The sequence below is a fragment of the Salmo salar genome, chromosome 13, assembly GCF_965601325.2.
Source record: "Salmo salar chromosome 13, fSalSal1, whole genome shotgun sequence".
NCBI lineage: Eukaryota > Metazoa > Chordata > Actinopteri > Salmoniformes > Salmonidae > Salmo > Salmo salar.
Window position 1 is genome coordinate 76,868,804 of NC_138303.1, and position 19,094 is coordinate 76,887,897.

At 42.1% G+C, this 19,094-nt stretch overlaps 1 protein-coding gene across 1 annotated transcript in view; it reads right to left on the reverse strand.

Annotated features, from left to right (window-relative positions):
* Positions 1-874: 874 nt before the first annotated feature.
* Positions 875-19,094, reverse strand: part of LOC106568024 (collagen alpha-1(XXVI) chain) — a 45,061-nt gene continuing 26,841 nt past the window's right edge. Inside the window, exons 4-14 of the mRNA XM_014138026.3 lie at positions 14,738-14,799; positions 14,498-14,624; positions 14,200-14,307; positions 13,913-14,035; positions 6,149-6,232; positions 5,912-5,964; positions 5,716-5,778; positions 5,560-5,595; positions 5,410-5,454; positions 5,081-5,165; positions 875-4,894 (exon numbers count right to left, since the gene is read on the reverse strand). Coding sequence (XP_013993501.1) covers positions 4,737-4,894; positions 5,081-5,165; positions 5,410-5,454; positions 5,560-5,595; positions 5,716-5,778; positions 5,912-5,964; positions 6,149-6,232; positions 13,913-14,035; positions 14,200-14,307; positions 14,498-14,624; positions 14,738-14,799 — 944 coding nt within the window. The 3' untranslated portion in view covers positions 875-4,736. The remainder of the gene's footprint in view (positions 4,895-5,080; positions 5,166-5,409; positions 5,455-5,559; positions 5,596-5,715; positions 5,779-5,911; positions 5,965-6,148; positions 6,233-13,912; positions 14,036-14,199; positions 14,308-14,497; positions 14,625-14,737; positions 14,800-19,094) is intronic.

The following is a 19,094-nucleotide window of genomic DNA, read 5'->3' on the forward strand; positions in this document are numbered from 1 at the left end:
GCTATTTTACAGTAAACAAATTGACAACAGACTTTCAGCACGCTTAGGACATTCAACAAGCACAGCGTGTCTATGTATGCGGATGACTCAGCACTATACCCGTCAGCTATTACTGTGACTGAAATGACTGCAACACTTAACAAAGTGCTGCAGTTAGTTTCAGAATGGGTGATAAGGAAAAAGTTAGTCCTAAATATTTCTAAAACTAAAAGCATTGTATTTGGGACAAATCATTCACTAAACCTGAACTAAATATTGTAATGAATAATGTGGAAATTGAGCAAGTTGAGGTGACTAAACTGTACAAAGTGGAGGGGAGATTGAATTCATCACTACTTTTTTCTGAAAGAATTGTTAACAAGTTGAATGCACCGAGCTGTCTGTTTAAATTACTAGCACACAGCTTGGACACCGATGCATACCCCACAAGACATGCCACCATAGGTCTCTTCACAATCCCCAAGTCCAGAACAGACTATGGGAGGCACACAGTACTACATAGAGCCATGACTACATGTAACTCTATTCCACATCAGGTAACTGATGCAAACAGTAGAATCAGATTTAAAAAAGCATAAAAAACATCTTATGGAACAGCGGGGACTGTGAAGAGACAAACACACACACACAAGTAACACATGCTCTCTACACACACGTACATTGTAATATTGTTGTATGGTGGTATTATACATTTGGTATTGTAGATATGTAGTGGTGTAATAATGTTATATGATGTTCTGTTTTATTTTTTGTTTTATGTGTAATGTAAGTGCCTTAATGTGTTTGGACCCCAGGAAGAGTAGCTGCTGCCATGGCAACAGCTAATGGGAATCCCTAATAAATACAAATTTAACAAGCACGAATGACAATATCACAATTTTAACCATAACTTTTTATTAACGTATCAATTTTTTTGACCCATTGTCAAATGCACCGTTAAATGATTTAACAATTTTAAATGATTTTTAGGCTCCCGAGTGGCGCAGCGGTCTAAGACACTGCATCTCAGCGCTAGAGGCTGCAGCACTGGTTCGGTCCTGGGCTGTATCACAACCGGCCGGGATCGGAAGTCCCATGGGGCGGTGCACAATTGGCCCAGCGTCGTCCAGGTTAGGGGAGGGTTTGGCCGGGGTAGGCCGTCATATAAAATAAAATGTGTTCTTAACCTTTATTTAACTAGGCAAGTCAGTTAATAAACCTTTATTTAAGCAAATACCCCCAGTTACGTGTTTTTATTACAGTGTAACTATGAATTATTACAGTTAATTTCAGTAGTTATTACAGTGTAATTACATATGTAATAACATTGTAATAAGGACCCCTTAAATTCAAGTGTTTTTGAATTCACTTTTTGCTGCTGGCTTGCTGATGTTCCCTCAAATACGTATTTCCACATGTAATTGATGAAATTTGATTTTTATTCTATAAAGATTGTAATTGTGTCATTATGTTGTGAATATTGTAGAAAACCCTCACAGCCGTTTTCCATACTAAAAAGTGAAGTGCCACTTATAGCTTACCATGTACAGTAGACTACAGACAATGTTCCACCCTGTACAGTAGGCTACAGACAATGTTCCACCCTGTACAGTAGGCTACAGACAATATGTTCCTCCACCCTGTACAGTAGGCTACAGACAAAATGTTCCTCCACCCTGTACAGTAGGCTACAGACAATATGTTCCTCCACCCTGTACAGTAGGCTACAGACAAAATGTTCCTCCACCCTGTACAGTAGGCTACAGACAATATGTTCCTCCACCCTGTACAGTAGGCTACAGACAATATGTTCCTCCACCATGTACAGTAGGCTACAGACAATATGTTCCTCCACCCTGTACAGTAGGCTACAGACAATATGTTCCTCCACCATGTACAGTAGGCTACAGACAATATGTTCCTCCACCCTGTACAGTAGGCTACAGACAATGTTCCTCCACCATGTACAGTAGGCTACAGACAATGTTCCTCCACCATGTACAGTAGGCTACAGACAATATGTTCCTCCACCATGTACAGTAGGCTACAGACAATATGTTCCTCCACTATGTACAGTAGGCTACAGACAATGTTCCTCCACCATGTACAGTAGGCTACAGACAATATGTTCCTCCACCATGTACAGTATGCTACAGACAATATGTTCCTCCACCCTGTACAGTAGACTACAGACAATGTTCCACCCTGTACAGTAGGCTACAGACAATATGTTCCTCCACCCTGTACAGTAGGCTACAGACAAAATGTTCCTCCACCCTGTACAGTAGGCTACAGACAATATGTTCCTCCACCCTGTACAGTAGGCTACAGACAATATGTTCCTCCACCCTGTACAGTAGGCTACAGACAATATGTTCCTCCACCCTGTACAGTAGGCTACAGACAATATGTTCCTCCACCATGTACAGTAGGCTACAGACAATATGTTCCTCCACCCTGTACAGTAGGCTACAGACAATATGTTCCTCCACCATGTACAGTAGGCTACAGACAATATGTTCCTCCACCCTGTACAGTAGGCTACAGACAATGTTCCTCCACCATGTACAGTAGGCTACAGACAATGTTCCTCCACCATGTACAGTAGGCTACAGACAATATGTTCCTCCACCATGTACAGTAGGCTACAGACAATATGTTCCTCCACTATGTACAGTAGGCTACAGACAATGTTCCTCCACCATGTACAGTAGGCTACAGTCAATATGTTCCTCCACCATGTACAGTAGGCTACAGACAATATGTTCCTCCACAAATGTACAGTAGGCTACAGACAATGTTCCACCCTGTGCAGTAGACTACAGACAATGTTCCTCCACCATGTGTGTCATATACAGTTGAAGTCGGAAGTTTACATACACCTTAGCCAAATACATTTAAACTGAGTTTTCACAATTCCTGACACTTAATCCTAGTCAAAATTCCCTGTCTTTGGTCAGTGAGGATCACCATTTTATTTTAAGCATGTGAAATGTCATATTAATAGTAGAGAGAATGATTTATTTCAGCTTTTATTTCTTTCATCACATTCCCAGTCGGTCAGAAGTTCACATACACTCAATTAATATTTGGTAGCATTGCCTTTAAATTGTTTAACTTGGGTCAAATGTTTTGGGTAGCCTTCCACAAGCTTCCCACAATAAGTTGGGTGAATTTTGGCCCATTCCTCCTGACAGAGCTGGTGTAACTGAGTCAGGATTGTAGGCTTCCTTGCTCGCATACGCTTTTTCAGTTCTGCCCACAAATTTTCTATAGGATTGAGGTCAGGGCTTTGTGATGGCCTCTACAATACCTTGACTTTGTTGTCCTTAAGCCATTTTCCCACAACTTTGGAAGAATGCTTGGGGTCATTGTCCATTTGGAAGACCCATTTGCGACCAAGCTTTAACTTCCTGACTGATATCTTGAGATGTTGCTTCAATATATCCACATAATTTTCCTTTCTCATGATGCCATCGATTTTGTGAAGTGCACCAGTCCCTCCTGCAGCAAAGCACACCCACAACATGATGCTGCCACCCCCGTGCTTCACGGTTGGGATGGTGTTCTTCGGCTTGCAAGCCTCCCCCTTTTTCCTCCTAACATAACGATGGTCATTATGGCCAAACAGTTCTATTTTTGTTACATCAGAGGACATTTCACACCAAAGTACGTTCATCTCTAGGAGACAGAACACGTCTCCTTCCTGAGCGGTATGATGGATGCGTGGTCCCATGGTGTTTATACTTGCATACTATTGTTTGTACAGATGAACGTGGTACCTTCAGGCGTTTGGAAATTGCTCCCAAGGATGAACCAGACTTGTGGAGGTCTACATTTTTTTCTGAGGTCTTGGCTGATTTCTCTTGATTTTCCCATGATGTCAAGCAAAGAGGCACAGAGTTTGAAGGTAGGCCTTGAAATACATCCACAGGTACACCTCCAATTTACTCAAATGATGTCAATTAGCCTATCAGAAGCTTCTGAAGCCATGACATCATTTTCGGGAATTTTCCAAGCTGTTTAAAGGCACAGTCAACTTAGTGTATGTAAACTTCTGACCCACTGGAATTGTGATACAGTGAAGAAGTGAAATAATCTGCCTGTAAACAATTGTTGGAAAAATTACTTGTGTCATGCACAAAGTAGATGTCCTAACCGACTTGCCAAAACTATAGTTTGTTAACAAGAAATTTGTGGAGTGGTTGAAAAATGAGTTTTAATGACTCCAACCTAAGTGTATGTAAACTTCCGACTTCAACTGTACATTTCTCGGCAGTCTTCATGTATTTTATATGCGGTGAGCATAAATTGTACAGTTGTAAACTAACAAATAGTGTTTCAAGTTAGAACCCATGTATTTAAGTTCATATACAGCACCAACTACATAAATATCTGATAGGGTCCATTGTCTGCTACCTAGACTTTAAGAATATGCATATGTTGAGGCCAGTGCCAGCACCAAAGTTACACAATTACATTGGAATAACATGACTACGATAATGACAACAGTACTAAAAGTCAATGTATAAAACACACATTATAAACAGGCCAAATTCAAGAATCTGAGTAAGAGAAGGGGTCATTTTGCAGACGCTAGGTCGTCCAAAGCCCAGACTGATGGAATTCTGTGCTTCCATGAGGATTGACTGGTCATACACTCTGGCCCAGAGAACACATGGTACATCCATCTCAGTCTCTTAAACAATCACAGTTCATATACAAACCATGCTCTTTACACCCATTGGCATGACCATCTACTTGTCCCCCCTCCTCACTCTTTCCTCTCCATTCAGCTTCCGGTCTCCCGTGGCGAGAGAGTGAAGCAGGGTATTGGGTCCCGCCCTTTTGTTTTTAAACATGGGCACCAGGTCTGACAGGATGTCCAGGCCAGAACCGGGTTCTAGTGGGTTCTCTGAGAAATGACCAAAGAGAGGGAGGAATGGATTGGGGATGGAGACAGAGGGAGAACAATTTAATCTCACGCTCACAAGGGCTCTCCAATAGAAAATGACTTATCACTGAGAGACACAGTATAAATCTCTAACAACACTGTAATTCCTAGAGACCCTGTTGTTCTCTGAGTAAGGGTGTCTCTCACCATGAATGCCGATCATGTGCTCCAGAATGAGAACCCTCTCAGCCAGGATCTTCAGAGCCTCTCTCAGCTGCTGCACCCCCTCCCCCTGGACAGAACCACATCACTATATCAAGTTCGGCTTCAAGTTTACCTACCAAATTCAGATTAAGCTTCCATCAGGAACTATATGTTAAGGGCTGTTTATTTATCACAGTACTATTATGATATACTGTATGCCTACTGCATACTACTACTGTGCTACTACTATGCCCGCTTTTTCAAAAGCGTGAGGTATGGAAGATGTGTCTCTGAGGACTCTTAAATCATATAGAGGGAATGTGTAGGGTCACCTCAGCCTGGCTATCTCCTGGTTCACCCTTTGGCCCTGGTACACCCTAAAAACAGCATCACAAATGGGAAAAACACAGGTGGTTGGCAAAGAGTAACTAAATGTATATGTGTGTAAGAGCAGAAATGTTGTACTCTCACTGTGTACTCACTGGCTGGCCATGTTCTCCCCTGAGTGCTGGGGGTCCCTGTGAGGAGAGAGAAGCTGTATGAACGATGTAGACTCATGTCATGTATAGACTGTACAAAGAGCATTTCAGAGTGGAATTGAAAGGGGTCTCTTTAAAGGCAGTTCTGCCAAGCCTCACCCTTTCACCAGTGTCTCCTTTAGGTCCGCGATCCCCAGGTTTGCCTGAGGGACCAAACCCAGCCTGGAACACAGAGATAGAACTTCTTGAATTAATCTCCCGTTGACATCAATGCATGATTTACGAGAGTAACAAGCACATATATCAAGTTGTACATCAGGATGCACATTAAAGTCCAATGTTATACTGTACATACGTTTCTGCCTGGGCTACCTGGGTTTCCAGCAGGCCCTGTGGGTCCAGGCCGGCCTGAGGAGTTGGAAAATGGAAATGATAGTTTTCCAAGTATTCTTCCAATATCCACTTAAAGGTCACACTACGTGGCTAGCTGATATGGCGAAGAAGTATTCTAATTTCCCCTTAATAACATTATTACACAATTATCATTATGGCTTCATGGCCATGCCAGCGGGAGTGTGAGTGTTTTTTTTACCTGGGGGTCCAGGGGGTCCGATGGGGCCTGGGGGACCAGTCACATCTCTCTGGTTATTCCGTGAAGGGAGCGCAGCCTCTTCATCTGTACCCAAAACAAAAAATGTCATGGTTTAAGTACAACAGGTGCTCACTGTGCTCTAAAGCAGAGGTTGTCAACCTTTTCTTTCCCAGGGACCCCCTCCCAGGTAAACCGACGATCCAGGAATCCCCATCATACGTTAACAAAATGTTTTTTTCATGTCTTGTCTTATCATCAGGTGAATGATAAGGTCAAGGAGAAGTAATCAACATTTTAAAATGAATAGATTTGCTAGATTGTTTTTCATTATTTTGACCTACCTACATTATAATTAGAAGAGGAAGTGTAAACTCTAACATAGCCTATTAGCTAGAAAGGAAATCTCCAAACACATTTTTGCTAAAAGCATCTGTTTAGCAGGTTAAACAAAGTATAGCCATGTGTTGGCAAAAATGATATCAAGGAAAGTTACCAGCAGTCAGCAGCACTTGCCACACCTGTAGCCTATTCTATTCATAGGTGTTTTTTCAAAGCCCATGTCAGATATTCCAGTGAGTGTAATTGGCTCAACATTAGGAGTTCAGAAATAAAGTTGACATCCTTAGAAAGAAGATATTCTCCTATTTTCTACTGTAGGTATGTCATTAAAAATGTGTTTATTCTGTTGTTGCTAGCGATATTCATAAAAACAGTTTAAATATATGTTTAAGCGCCCCCGGCAGTTCCTCCGCACCCCGGTTGAATAGTCCTGCTCTGAAGACATACTACATGAACATACTGCAGGGATGGGCAACTCATCATGAGGGGCCACAATGATAACATGTTTAGAAAGCTGGCCGCTAAAATGTACCTGACATGGCTAATTGACTGACTATCAGTCATTGACAAGAGGAAAACTGATGATGCACAGCCACATTTCTAAATTGCACCTTGTGTATTCTACTATTCCAACTCATAACAGTAAGTTGAGAACCCAAAGTAGTCCCCCCCAAAAAAAGGGAAATTGGGGAAAGGGGAAATTGATCCGAGGGCCCATCCCTAATGTACTGCGTGTACAGTATGTACTACAATTTGAGTTAAGAGTAGCCTATTTCCATTATTGACATAGCTCTGGTGGTTTTTTGGGTTGTGAATTATTTTCAAACATTGGAGATGATAAGCTGTCTTGGTTGCTTGTCACTGTGGGTGTGCTGTGGGGTAAGGCCACACTCCTTATGGTCATTGGTTGAGGTGGGGAGCAGTGGCTCTGGTACTAACTAGTTCAGCATCCCACCACAGATAGGGATACACAGGTGGACAACTTCAATATCCTTTGGAGCAATCCCACTGGAAGTCATTTTTCTGGTGTACCATCAAGTTGTCTGAAGTAGACTACTTCATGTAGTAAACACACACCACACACACACACACTACTCCTCCTAACCCCAAACTCCCTGCAGCATTGGGGTTTGACTTGAAAACCTTGCCTTGCCGTTTTACTGAGCAGGTTTCTGGCTCCAAGGCGGCCGGGGTTGCCAGATCAGGCTGCTGTGCTGACAGGTTACAAATTGGGTCTGACTTACAGCAGGCAGACTGAAGCCAGAGCCCAGGCTTAAACAAAGCCAGTCCACCACAGTAATCAAATACAGCTTTCCATAGACATCTTGCGTGGGAGTCTGCTGCCCTCTGCTGGTCAAAACTAGGAAGTGCCTGAGATGGAGGTCAAGAGATCATGTCTAGACTTCTACAGCTTACAGTTTTACAATCCATATAGTTCAGCCAGAGTTATCTACTAAATGTTACAGCATGAATTAATTCTATACACGTTAAAATATTAGACTGTAGGGATACATATGCTGAGTGTTTTGTTTCACATTAGGTCATTTTCCCTCTAACACTCATATATCACTACCGCTGACTGCCCTTCAAATCAAATTGTATTTGTCACATGCGCCGTGAAATGTTTGCTTACGAGCTCTTCCCGACTATGCAGAGTTAATAATAATACACAAATAGTAACACAGGAGGAATAAAATACACAAGAATGGTGCTATATACAGGGAGTACCAGAACCAGATTAATGTGCAGGGGTACGAGGTATTTGAGGTAGATATTTACATAAAGGCTGGGTAAAGTGACTAGGCATCAGGATAGATAATAATTAGAATAAAAAACAGAGCAGCAATAGCATATGATGGGTGTGAAAATGTGTGTGTATGTGTGCGTGCGTGTGTGTTTGTGTGTGTGTTGTGTTGGAATGCGTGTGTGTTATGAGCGCGTGTGCGTATCAGAGTATGTGAGCGTAGCGGAGCGTGCCCAATTTGACTGGAGCGCGGAGCGAGATTCCCAAAGGCTGGAGCGTCCACCTTCTCGCCGGCTCCAAATTCGCTCAAGTAGCGCTCACTTCAAGAGCTCAGGGCATGCCCGGACCAGCATGCATTTGTAGTCTCCTTGTGTGCTGCTATAGCCCCTTGTTGTAGCTACTGTCATGGAGTTCACTAAATATTTTCAGAAAACTGATATATCACACAGGTGCAAAATCAAGGTGACTTACAAAGATGAGGACTTAAAGCAAGAGAGAGAGTGTGGTGATGTAGTGCCCACTAAAGAGTCAATGTGGAATCTGAAAAGATACATATTCCGAAAGCATGATGGTGTACTTACTACATGCACATGCTAAAAGAAAGGAACGAGGTGGGTAGGAATCTAATCTAATTGTGTCATTGTAGCGAAGCATTTATAAACTGAAAAGCAGATCTCTTAAATGTTTCGTTCATTTTTGTTTTATTATCTATACAATAGGCCATAATTGATTTTGGCCCAATAGGCCTGGCATATTCCCACGTTCAAGAAGCTTTCCGTTTTGATTGGGTTATTTTGCCTAAAAACCTGTAGTATTGAAAGTAATATTGAAAAATACAATATTGTCTGCTGCATTGCATGAGCCTGAAGCCACAGACGGGCCAAACTCAAGTTTCTAAAAATGAATTCAAAAGGCACTAATAAGTCGTTTTTCGTTTAATTTGTATTTAATTCTAAGTAAGGCACAGCCTATAAACCCAATTTATAGACTATAATGATTTAATACAACAACATGTTTAAATGTTGAGCGGTTTATGTCCCTACTAGCCAATTGTGTTGCACTCGCAAATGCTTCACAATGTATTTATTTGTCGGCTATAGCCTTGAAATAATTGAAATAATATAGCCTAAATAATTCATTTTAAGCAGCTAATAGGCTCCCTGCCTGGCTCCTGGCCTATTTAGAATGTTTATATGCATGTAGCCTATTTGAAATTTGTATTTGCATTTATTATGGATCCCAACTAGCTGGTGCCAAGGCAGCAGCTACTCTTCCTGGGGTCCTGAAAAATTAAGGCAGTTATACAATTTTTTAAATATTAAAATACATTCATTACAGAATTCATAACACTAAGTGTGTGCCCTCAGGCTCATACTCCAGTACCACATATCAACAACACAAAATCCATGTGTATGTGTGTAGCGCGTATGTTATCATGTGTGTTTATATGCATGTGTCTGTGCCTATGTTTGTGTTGCTTCACAGTCCCCGCTGTTCCAGAGATTAGCCAGAGATTGACATGCATATTATTAATGTTTGCTCTCTGTGTTCATCTAAGGGCTAGAGCCCATAGGACCTGCCTTGTTGATAGTGCCAGGGTCACTCCAAGCAGTTTAGTCACCTCAACTTGCTCAATTTCCACATTATTTATTACAAGATTTAGTTGAGGTTTAGGGTTTAGTGAATGATTTGTCCCAAATACAATGCTTTTAGTTTTTGAAATATTTAGGACTAACTTATTTCTTGCCACCCATTCTGAAACTAACTGCAGCTCTTTGTTAAGTGTTGCAGTCATTTCAGCCACGTACATAGACACACTGGCTTTACTCAAAGCCAATGGCATGTTGTTAGTAAAGGTTGAAAAAAGTAAGGGGCCTAGACAGCTGCCCTGGGGAATTCCTGATTCTACCTTGATTATGTTGGAGAGGCTTCCATTAAGGAACACCCTCTGTGTTCTGTTAGACAGGTATCTCTTTATTCGCAATATAGCAGGGGGTGTAAAGCCATAACACATACATTTTTCCAGCAGCAAACTATGATCGATAATGTCAAAAGCCGCACTGAAGTCTAACAAAACAGCCCCCACAATCTTTTTATCATAAATTTCTCTCAGCCAATCCTCGGTAATTTGTGTAAGTGCTGTGCTTGTTGAATGTCCTTCCCGATAAGCGTGCTGAAAGTCTTTTGCCAATTTGTTTACTGTAAAATAGCATTGTATCTGGTCAAACACAATTTTTTCCAAAAGTTTACTAAGGGTTGGTAACAGGTTGATTGGTCGGCTATTTGAGCCAGTAAAGGGGGCTTTACTATTCTTAGGTAGCGGAAGAACTTTTGCTTCCCTTCAGGCCTGAGGGAACACACTTTCTAGTCTGCTTAAATTGAAGATATGGCAAATAGGAGTGGCAATATCATCTGCTATTACCCTCAGTAATTTTCCACCCAAGTTGTCAGACCCCGGTGGCTTGTCATTGTTGATAGACAACAATATTTTTCTCACCTCTTCCGCACTCACTTTACAGAATTTAAAATGACAATTCTTGTCTTTCATAATTTGGTCAAATATACTTGGATGTGTGGTGTCAGTGTTTTTTCCTGGCATGTCATGCATAAGTTTGCTAATGTTGCCAATGAAAAAAAGTAGTTGGCAATATCAGTCGGTTTTGTAATGAATGAGCCATCTGATTCAATGGAGCCGAGTTTGCCTTTTTTCCCAACATTTCATTAAAGGTGCTCTAAAATGTTTTACTATCATTCTTTATGTCATTTACCTTTGTTTCATAGTGTAGTTTCTTCTTCTTTTTATTCAGTTTAGTCACATGATTTCTCAATTTCCGGTAAGTTTGCCAATCGGTTGTGTAGCCGATTGTGAGCTTCTTACGTTTACCTTTTCATGTTTATTCAAATACTTTTCATTAAAATCTTATGGTTTTGTTTCCATACTTCAAAAACAAATGGTAGGTCCAGTTAGTCACAAAAATAGATTGGTGTTGGTTAAATAGTTATTTTAGTGAATGGAGTGAATTTGGAATTACTTCCTGTGAGCATGGAGCGGTTTTTAGCAGAGCAGTTGGAAAGGATGTGGAGTGCCAGAGCCACGGAGTGGGATTTCCAACCGCTCAACTCCGCTCACATACTCTGGTGCATATGTAGTTTATGTGAGTGTGTGTGGGTTTTATGTGAAAGTGTCAGTGTAGTGTGTGTGAGGGAGTGTGTATATAGTGTGTGTGTATATATAGTCTTGTGAGTGTGCATAGAGTCAGTGCAAGATAGGTTCGATGCAGATAGTGCGAGAGCTAGCTATGTACTGCCCCACAAAATTGTTAAACATAGCAAGCCATTCGCTGAAGGCAAATTCATTAAAGAATGTTTAATTGACTCTGCAGCAATACTTTGCCCCGACAAGAAAGAGCTGTTTGAAAATGTTTCCCTGTCAAGACGAACAGTGACACGGCGTGTTGAGGACATCACTGAGAATATGGAACAGCAGTTGAAAGACAAGGTAAAGGATTTCACCTATTTCTCCTTGGCCCTTGATGAGAGCAGTGATACACGTGACACGCTGCAGTTGTTGATATTCTTACGAGGCATAACCCCAGACTTTGAAATTACAGAGGAGCTGAATTTCAAACTACAAGGGAAGGGCCTTTTTGCACATCAGATGTACAGCCTTGTCAAAGCCTTCAAGGGAAAATTACTCCTCATAACCCGCCAAGTAGATGCGAACAATCTCACCCACCTTCCGACACTACTAGTCTGTTCCCTATCAGATGACCAGCGGGAGAAGTATACATCGCTGCTGTGTGCTTTGAACGGTGAGTTTTCCAAGTGTTGGTTTCCTCTCCTTTCACCTGCAATGTGAATAACGCTCCCACTGACCTGCAACCTGAGCTTATTGATCTTCAGTCTGATGCTGTGATTGGAGAACTATTCAAAACAATGTCACTGACAAGGTTCTATGCATCTCTCGATGAACAAAACTTTCCAAAGATTAGGGGTCATGCTCAGAAGATGTTTGTACTGTTTGGGTCAACCTATGTATGTGAACAGACATTTTCAGTGATGAAATATAACAAGTCAAGGCACAGATCGTCTTGTACTGACTCACCTCTCAGCAATCCTGCGCATAGCGACGTCAGAAACTATACCTGAGTTCACTGCTCTAGTCAATGCCCATCATAGATTTCACTCCTCACACTGATTGAGTAGTTTAAATGTAATATTGAGCTGATGTACATGATGTACATTATGTCACATGATGTATATTCCTGTAATATGATTCTGGCCCGCGATGGCCAAAATATATTCTAATGTGGCCCTTCATGGAAAATAATTGCCCTGGCCTGTCCTATTGTCACGACTTCCACCGAAGGTGGTTCCTCTCTCTGTTCGGGCGGTGCTTGGCGGTCGGCGTCGCCAGCCTACACGCCATCACCGATCCTTTTTTCCTTTTCCGTTTGTTTTGTCTGTGGTTCTTTCACACCTGGTTTCATTTGCCTTAATTTCTGTGTGTATAATTAGCCCTGCTGCCTGCCTAGGTTTGTGCAGGATTATTCATGAGATGTTGCTCGTTAAGGTTGTGCCTTATTTGTTTTCACGTATTATACCAAGTGTGTATAAGTTTAGGAGCGTTGTTTTTTTCCCCCTCCTTCCGTGAGTACTGGTTTCTCTGTTGTCTAGGGCGTTTATTTTGGTATTGTACCTGACCTGTATGTTTGTGGACTTGCCTATTAAATAACGCATCTCTGACATCTCTGCTCTCCTGCGCTTGACTCTTTCACCTACCTCTAAACACACGCTTGTCACACCTATATTGTCCTTCTCCCTTAGTGTGCATATTTATTTCTAGTTGTAACTACTATTCACTATTAGACTTCACATGTCTCACCCACTAATACTACTACAGGAAGAAGGTAATAAGACTCCAGGATTACAGGAACATTCTAGTCATCCACACAGAGGCCAACTGACAGGCTTTATGGGGACTCTTGCTTGACTGATAAGATATAAAACCTACAGGTATAGGACTTTTTCCAAGGCCTTGTGAGGGCTCAGTATGCTTAACTAAACTCTACTTCTTCCTCTGAGTGTGACTATATTATAGCTCTTGGCAGACCTGTTGCCTGTTGTCCAATGAGGGTTCTTTGATTAGGAACAGAGAGTTTTAACAGGCAAAGAGAGGGCTGTTCCACTGATGGACTTCCCAGATATGGGCCAATGGGACACCTGGCATGCTGAACTATACTGTACACAGGCCCTATAACTTCATAAATGGTCCGTGAACTCCGGGCTATAGGTGAAACTGCACTATGCATGTCAATTGGCTTTAAGGGGTGTCATGACATGTTTCTCTTCCTTCCATAATATGTCCCCCAGTTGGTAGAGGAAATAGGTGAGAGAGTAATGTCTCCAAATATTATCAATTGATTGCTATCAGACCTTTGAAACAAGGTCTCCACATATATGTTTGGCAGATGGCCCGGAAATAATGGATATTCCAAAATGTCCTAACTGTCAAACTGCCAATGGCAAGAAAGGGGTCAAAAATCACATGAGAGTCCTAAAACACTTTCAGAATGAACCATCAGTCATATAAATAAAACTAGTATCCCTATAGGGCTTATGACTTTCATTTCTTGGTGTAGTTCTTGGATTTCGTTTCTTAGTGTAACAGGGATACTCACACTGGCCCAGCTCCCTCAGACCAAACACATCTCCTCTGTGAGAGAAGGGAGAGGCTGGCCCCGGAGACCCCGCTGGCCCAGGTACACCTCTCTCCCCTGGGGCTCCTCGCTGGCCCTGGGGCCCTGTGGGAACCACAGCACAGTCTGCCTCAACACAACACTGTCTTTACACATAACATACTAATCGAATGTGTGAACATGCATGCTGTATGTGCAAGTGCCAAACTGCTTGGTACCTTAAGTGGTAGTGTATGGGTGTGATACAGATGTGGGGGTAAGACTTATACCTCTGGGTCCCATGGGTCCAGATTTCCCTATGAGGCCTGTCTCTCCGGTGCGTCCAGGGGGTCCCGCCACACCTTGGGGTCCAACTGGTCCTGGGGGGCCTCTTGCTCCTTGAACAAAAACTAGTTAACTCAGTCAGAATCCCACCTGATTCAGACACTTTTCTTTTTATACTTGGTGCACTTTTCTGTAAATTGATAACACAACAGAGTCAAATAGCTGCCATGTAAAACTATGGAGGAAGAAAAGTGAATAGTTAACCATCTGAGGTTCATGAGGTCCTGCAGTAAAGTCTCTCACCTGGAAGGCCAATGGTGGGGGGAGAGATGGGGGTGGGCTGGGCTGCTCCCACCTCGTTATCTGAAGACCTATCTGGGGAGGATCTGAATGGGAGAGGTGGTGGTCCTGCCTCCTCCAGTAACACAATCTGACACAAAACAAAGTAAGATTAGTGTGTTGAGATATGAGATATGAGGCCTTGTTAATAGGTTCATGTATGCAGTATTGTTTAAATAACATGTTTGGTTGATGCAAGCTTACCTTGGACTCAAGAATATTCAGTCTATTATTCATATCAGTATAGCCAGTGCAGTTCATACATTCTAGGAAGAGAGAGCAAAAGAAAGAAAGAAAGAAAAAAATTAAGAAAAAGAAAAAAGAAAGAAAGAAAGAAAGAGGGAGGGGAGAGAGAGAGGTAACAGTTAGTAAGACATTGTAGCTTGTTGCTTTAAGTGAGAGATACCATATTATCTCTCAAGTTAGCAGAAACAGATGAGACTCATACCTTTGTCCTTTCAATACATCCATACCAATTCACAGTGCAATGGTGTGCATTTGCAATAATGCAATTCCAATAGTAGAGGACATGGTTTGGCATATGGTTTGGCTTAAGAAGATACACATTTTCTAGCCAGACTAGCACAAAAGATAAAAACAAACACACAGTGTGTTGCGTCAGACTGTGTTGTTGTAAGAGACAGAGAGAGGGTTCATGTAGTGGCTGGGACATTATGAAGTGTGCCAGTCAAAGCAGCAGCACAGCGGCATGGTGACACAGGATGGAGAGACAGCAAACGCCCTGTGCTTAGATGACATACAGGCTGGAGAGAGGGAAAGAAAGTAGTGAGAGGGAGGTGAGAAATTGAGAAAATGACGGCGAGAGAGAGAAAGAGAGATGGATAGACGAAGAGTGAAAGAGAATGATGTGAAGCTTGCCTGGCAGCCTCCCTGACCATCAAGCTTCTCTCTTTGCCAGAGAAAAAAACCTTCCCTCCTCCTTTTCCAATTCTACCAACTCCTGGCCAAAGTGTCCTTCTCTGTCAGGCAGCTCTGAGACTTGGCATCAGCCATGTGTTCAAACGGCACTGCCACTCTGGCCCGCTCCAGTGCTTGACAGAGACACCCACCACGGTCTACCACCTCTGACAGGACAGCCTTACCGCTGCCTGCTGCCCGGTGCCCGTCTCTCTGCCAACATGCCATAGCAACATCACGCTATGAAGGGCAGAGAGGGGCCAGGGCCAGGCTGTCATGTCCTAAAATGCTCTGGGATTTGGAATGGAACATAGTACAACCACCCTTAGTTCATCTACTGATACTGTATGATACCTACTGTCGGAAGTTTACATACACTTAGGTTGAGGTCATTGAAACTCATATTCAACCACCATATTTTTGGCAAGTCGGTTAGGACATCTACTTCGTGCATGACACAAGTAATTTTCCAACAATTGTTTACAGACAGATTATTTCACTTATAATTCACTGTATCACAATTCCAGTGGGTCAGAAGTTTACATACACTAAGTTGACTGTGCCTTTAAACAGCTCGGAAAATTCCAGAAAATGATGTCATGGCTTTAAAAGCTTCTGATAGGCTAATTGACATCATTTAAGTCAATTGGAGGTGTACCTGTGTCACGTCCTGACCAGCAGATGGAGCTGGTGTAGTAGTTTGGGGGTCAGGACGTGGCAGTCTGGTGTGTGTCTTGTGACTCCTGATCAGGAACAGCTGGGAATCGTTGTTCCTGATTGGGAGTCACATATGTAGGAGTTGTTTGTCACTGGGGTTTGTGGGTAATTGTTTCTTGTTTAGTGTGTTTGCACCTGACAGGACTGTTGGCTGTCAGTTTCCAGTTTTTGTTTGTTATAGTGTTCTTTCTAATTAAATTGAAAGATGAATACTAACTCCGCTGCATTTTGGTCCATTCCTGAAGACAGCCGTTACAACCTGTGGATGTATTTCAAGGCCTACCTCTTTGCTTGACATCATGGGAAAATCAAAAGAAATCAGCCAAGACCTCAGAAAAATAATTGTAGACCTCCACAAGTCTGGTTCATCCTTGGGAGCAATTTCCAAACGCCTGAAGGTACCACGTTCATCTGTACAAACAATAGTACGCAAGTATACACACCATGGGACCACGCAGCCGTCATACCGCTCAGGAAGAAGACGTGTTCTGTCTCCTAGAGATGAACGTACTTTGGTGTGAAAAGTGCAAATAAATCCCAGAACAACAGCAAAGGACCTTGTGAAGATGCTGGAGGAAACAGGTACAAAAGTATCTATATCCACAGTAAAACGAGTCCTATACCGACATAACCTGAAAGGCCGCTCAGCAAGGAAGAAGCCACTGCTCCAAAACTGCCATAAAAAAGCCAGACTATGGTTTGCAACTGCACATGGGGACAAAGATCATACTTTTTGGAGAAATGTCCTCTGGTCTGATGAAACAAAAATAGAACTGTTTGGCCATAATGACCATTGTTATGTTTGGAGGAAAAAGGGGGAGGCTTGCAAGCCAAAGAACACATCCCAACCATGAAGCATGGGAGTGGCAGCATCATGTTGTGGGGGCGCTTTACTGCAAGAGGGACTGGTGCATTTCACAAAATAGATGGCATCATGAGAAAGGAAAATTAGGTGGATATATTGAAGCAACATCTCAAGACAAAAGTCAGAAAGTTAAAGCTTGGTCGCAAATGGGTCTTCCAAATGGACAATGACCCCAAGCATTCTTCCAAAGTTGTGGGAAAATGGCTTAAGGACAACAAAGTCAAGGTATTGGAGGGGCCAACACAAAGCCCTGACCTCAATCCTATAGGAACTGAAAAAGCATGTGCAAGCAAGGAGGCCAACAAATCTGACTCTGTTACACCAGCTCTGTCAAGAGGAATGGGCCAAAATTCACCCAACTTATTGTGGGAAGCTTGTGGAAGGCTACCTGAAACATTTGACCCAAGTTAAACAATTTAAAGGCATTGCTACTAAATACTAATTGAGGGTATGTAAACTTCTGACCCACTGGGAATGTGATGAAAGAAATAAAAGCTGAAATAAATCATTCTCTCTACTATTATTCTGACATTTCACATTATTAAAATAAAGTGTGGATCCTAACTGACCTAAGACAGGGAGTTTTTACTAGGATTAAATGTCAGGAATTGTGAAAAACTGAGTTTAAATGTATTTGGTTAAGGTGTGTGTATGTGAACTTCCAACTTCAACTGTATATGTGGGAATTATATTTCTTACGAAATTTAAAACATAGCCAGGGATGTCCTAGGGGTTGATCAAGGAAAAGCATATGTCAGGCCTATGCTTAGAATCATCTTCATGAACTGCAGTGTTTTGTGTACATGGCATTTCCATAGCATTTCACACAAATTCTCAAAGCACTTTATGTTGTCTGTCTGGCGTAACTCTATGGAACTGGTTCCGAAACTTTTTGGGGGTTGAGAACCATTGTAGCTTTTTGAGTTCCCTTGTGACACACCAAGTACACAAACAAAATGGGTTCTAGACAGCACTCCATCTTAGGACACAACCCCAAAAAGAATTAGCTGCAAACCACCCCAACCCACCCCAAACCATCCCAACCCATCTATGAAAAATACATCACTATGTTGTCTGGGAAAACATTGTCTGTCATTCAGCTACAGACTACATCAAAGTGTGCATTGTTGACTTGGCATAAAATAAAATAAAATGCTACATCAAATTATGCCATGTGCATGTGGTTATTAATAAGTGGAATTAACATTTATGGCCTAAAAGTCGTGTTTTTCCTCCAGTTTTCTGAGTAATGAATGTGACATCAGCGTGAAGGTGTTTGTTGACACGTGGAATATGTGCTGGGAATCATGGAACATTGCAAGACCTGAGGTGGGATGCCAAGAGACAGACAAGGGAATGAACAGATCAGAGAGACCCTAAAACACATTGGTTACACTGTTATAAAATGTGTTTACACTGTTCTTTTCAACTCAAATCAAATTGTAAGTTTCACAAATCCAATTGTATGAGCTCATTTTTTAGGCGGGTTAGTCGCTGCCATGTACACAAAACACTGCAGTTCATGAAGGTGATTCTAAGCATAGGCCTGACGTGCTTTTCCTTGATCAACCCCTAGGACATTGTCAATTTTGAATCTTTTCTCTCCTTTGCTGTTTTCAATCTCGTAATAAATATAATTCCCACATATATACAGTAGGTATCATACAGTATCAGTAGATGAACTAAGAGTGGTTGTACTATGTTCCATTCCATTCCAAATCCCAGGCCACAGAATACGCATGGCAAGAAGACAAGAAGAGAAAGGAGGGTGATGATGATTATCCATTGTCTCCACTGTCAATCAAGACAAACTCTGCACTGGGTTCTTTAGTCTGATGAGATACCAAAATAAAGAGGTTGATTCAAGAGATTCAGGCCATCTGCACAGCATGTGTGTGTGTGTGTGTGTGTGTGTGTGTGTGTGTGTGTGTGTGTGTGTGTGTGTGTGTGTGTGTGTGTGTGTGTGTGTGTGTGTGTGTGTGGTGGAGTTCTGTGGTGGCCTTGGCAGGTTCCCCCAGCAGCCTGAGTGATCTTGAACAGTAACATGACTAATTCACGCAC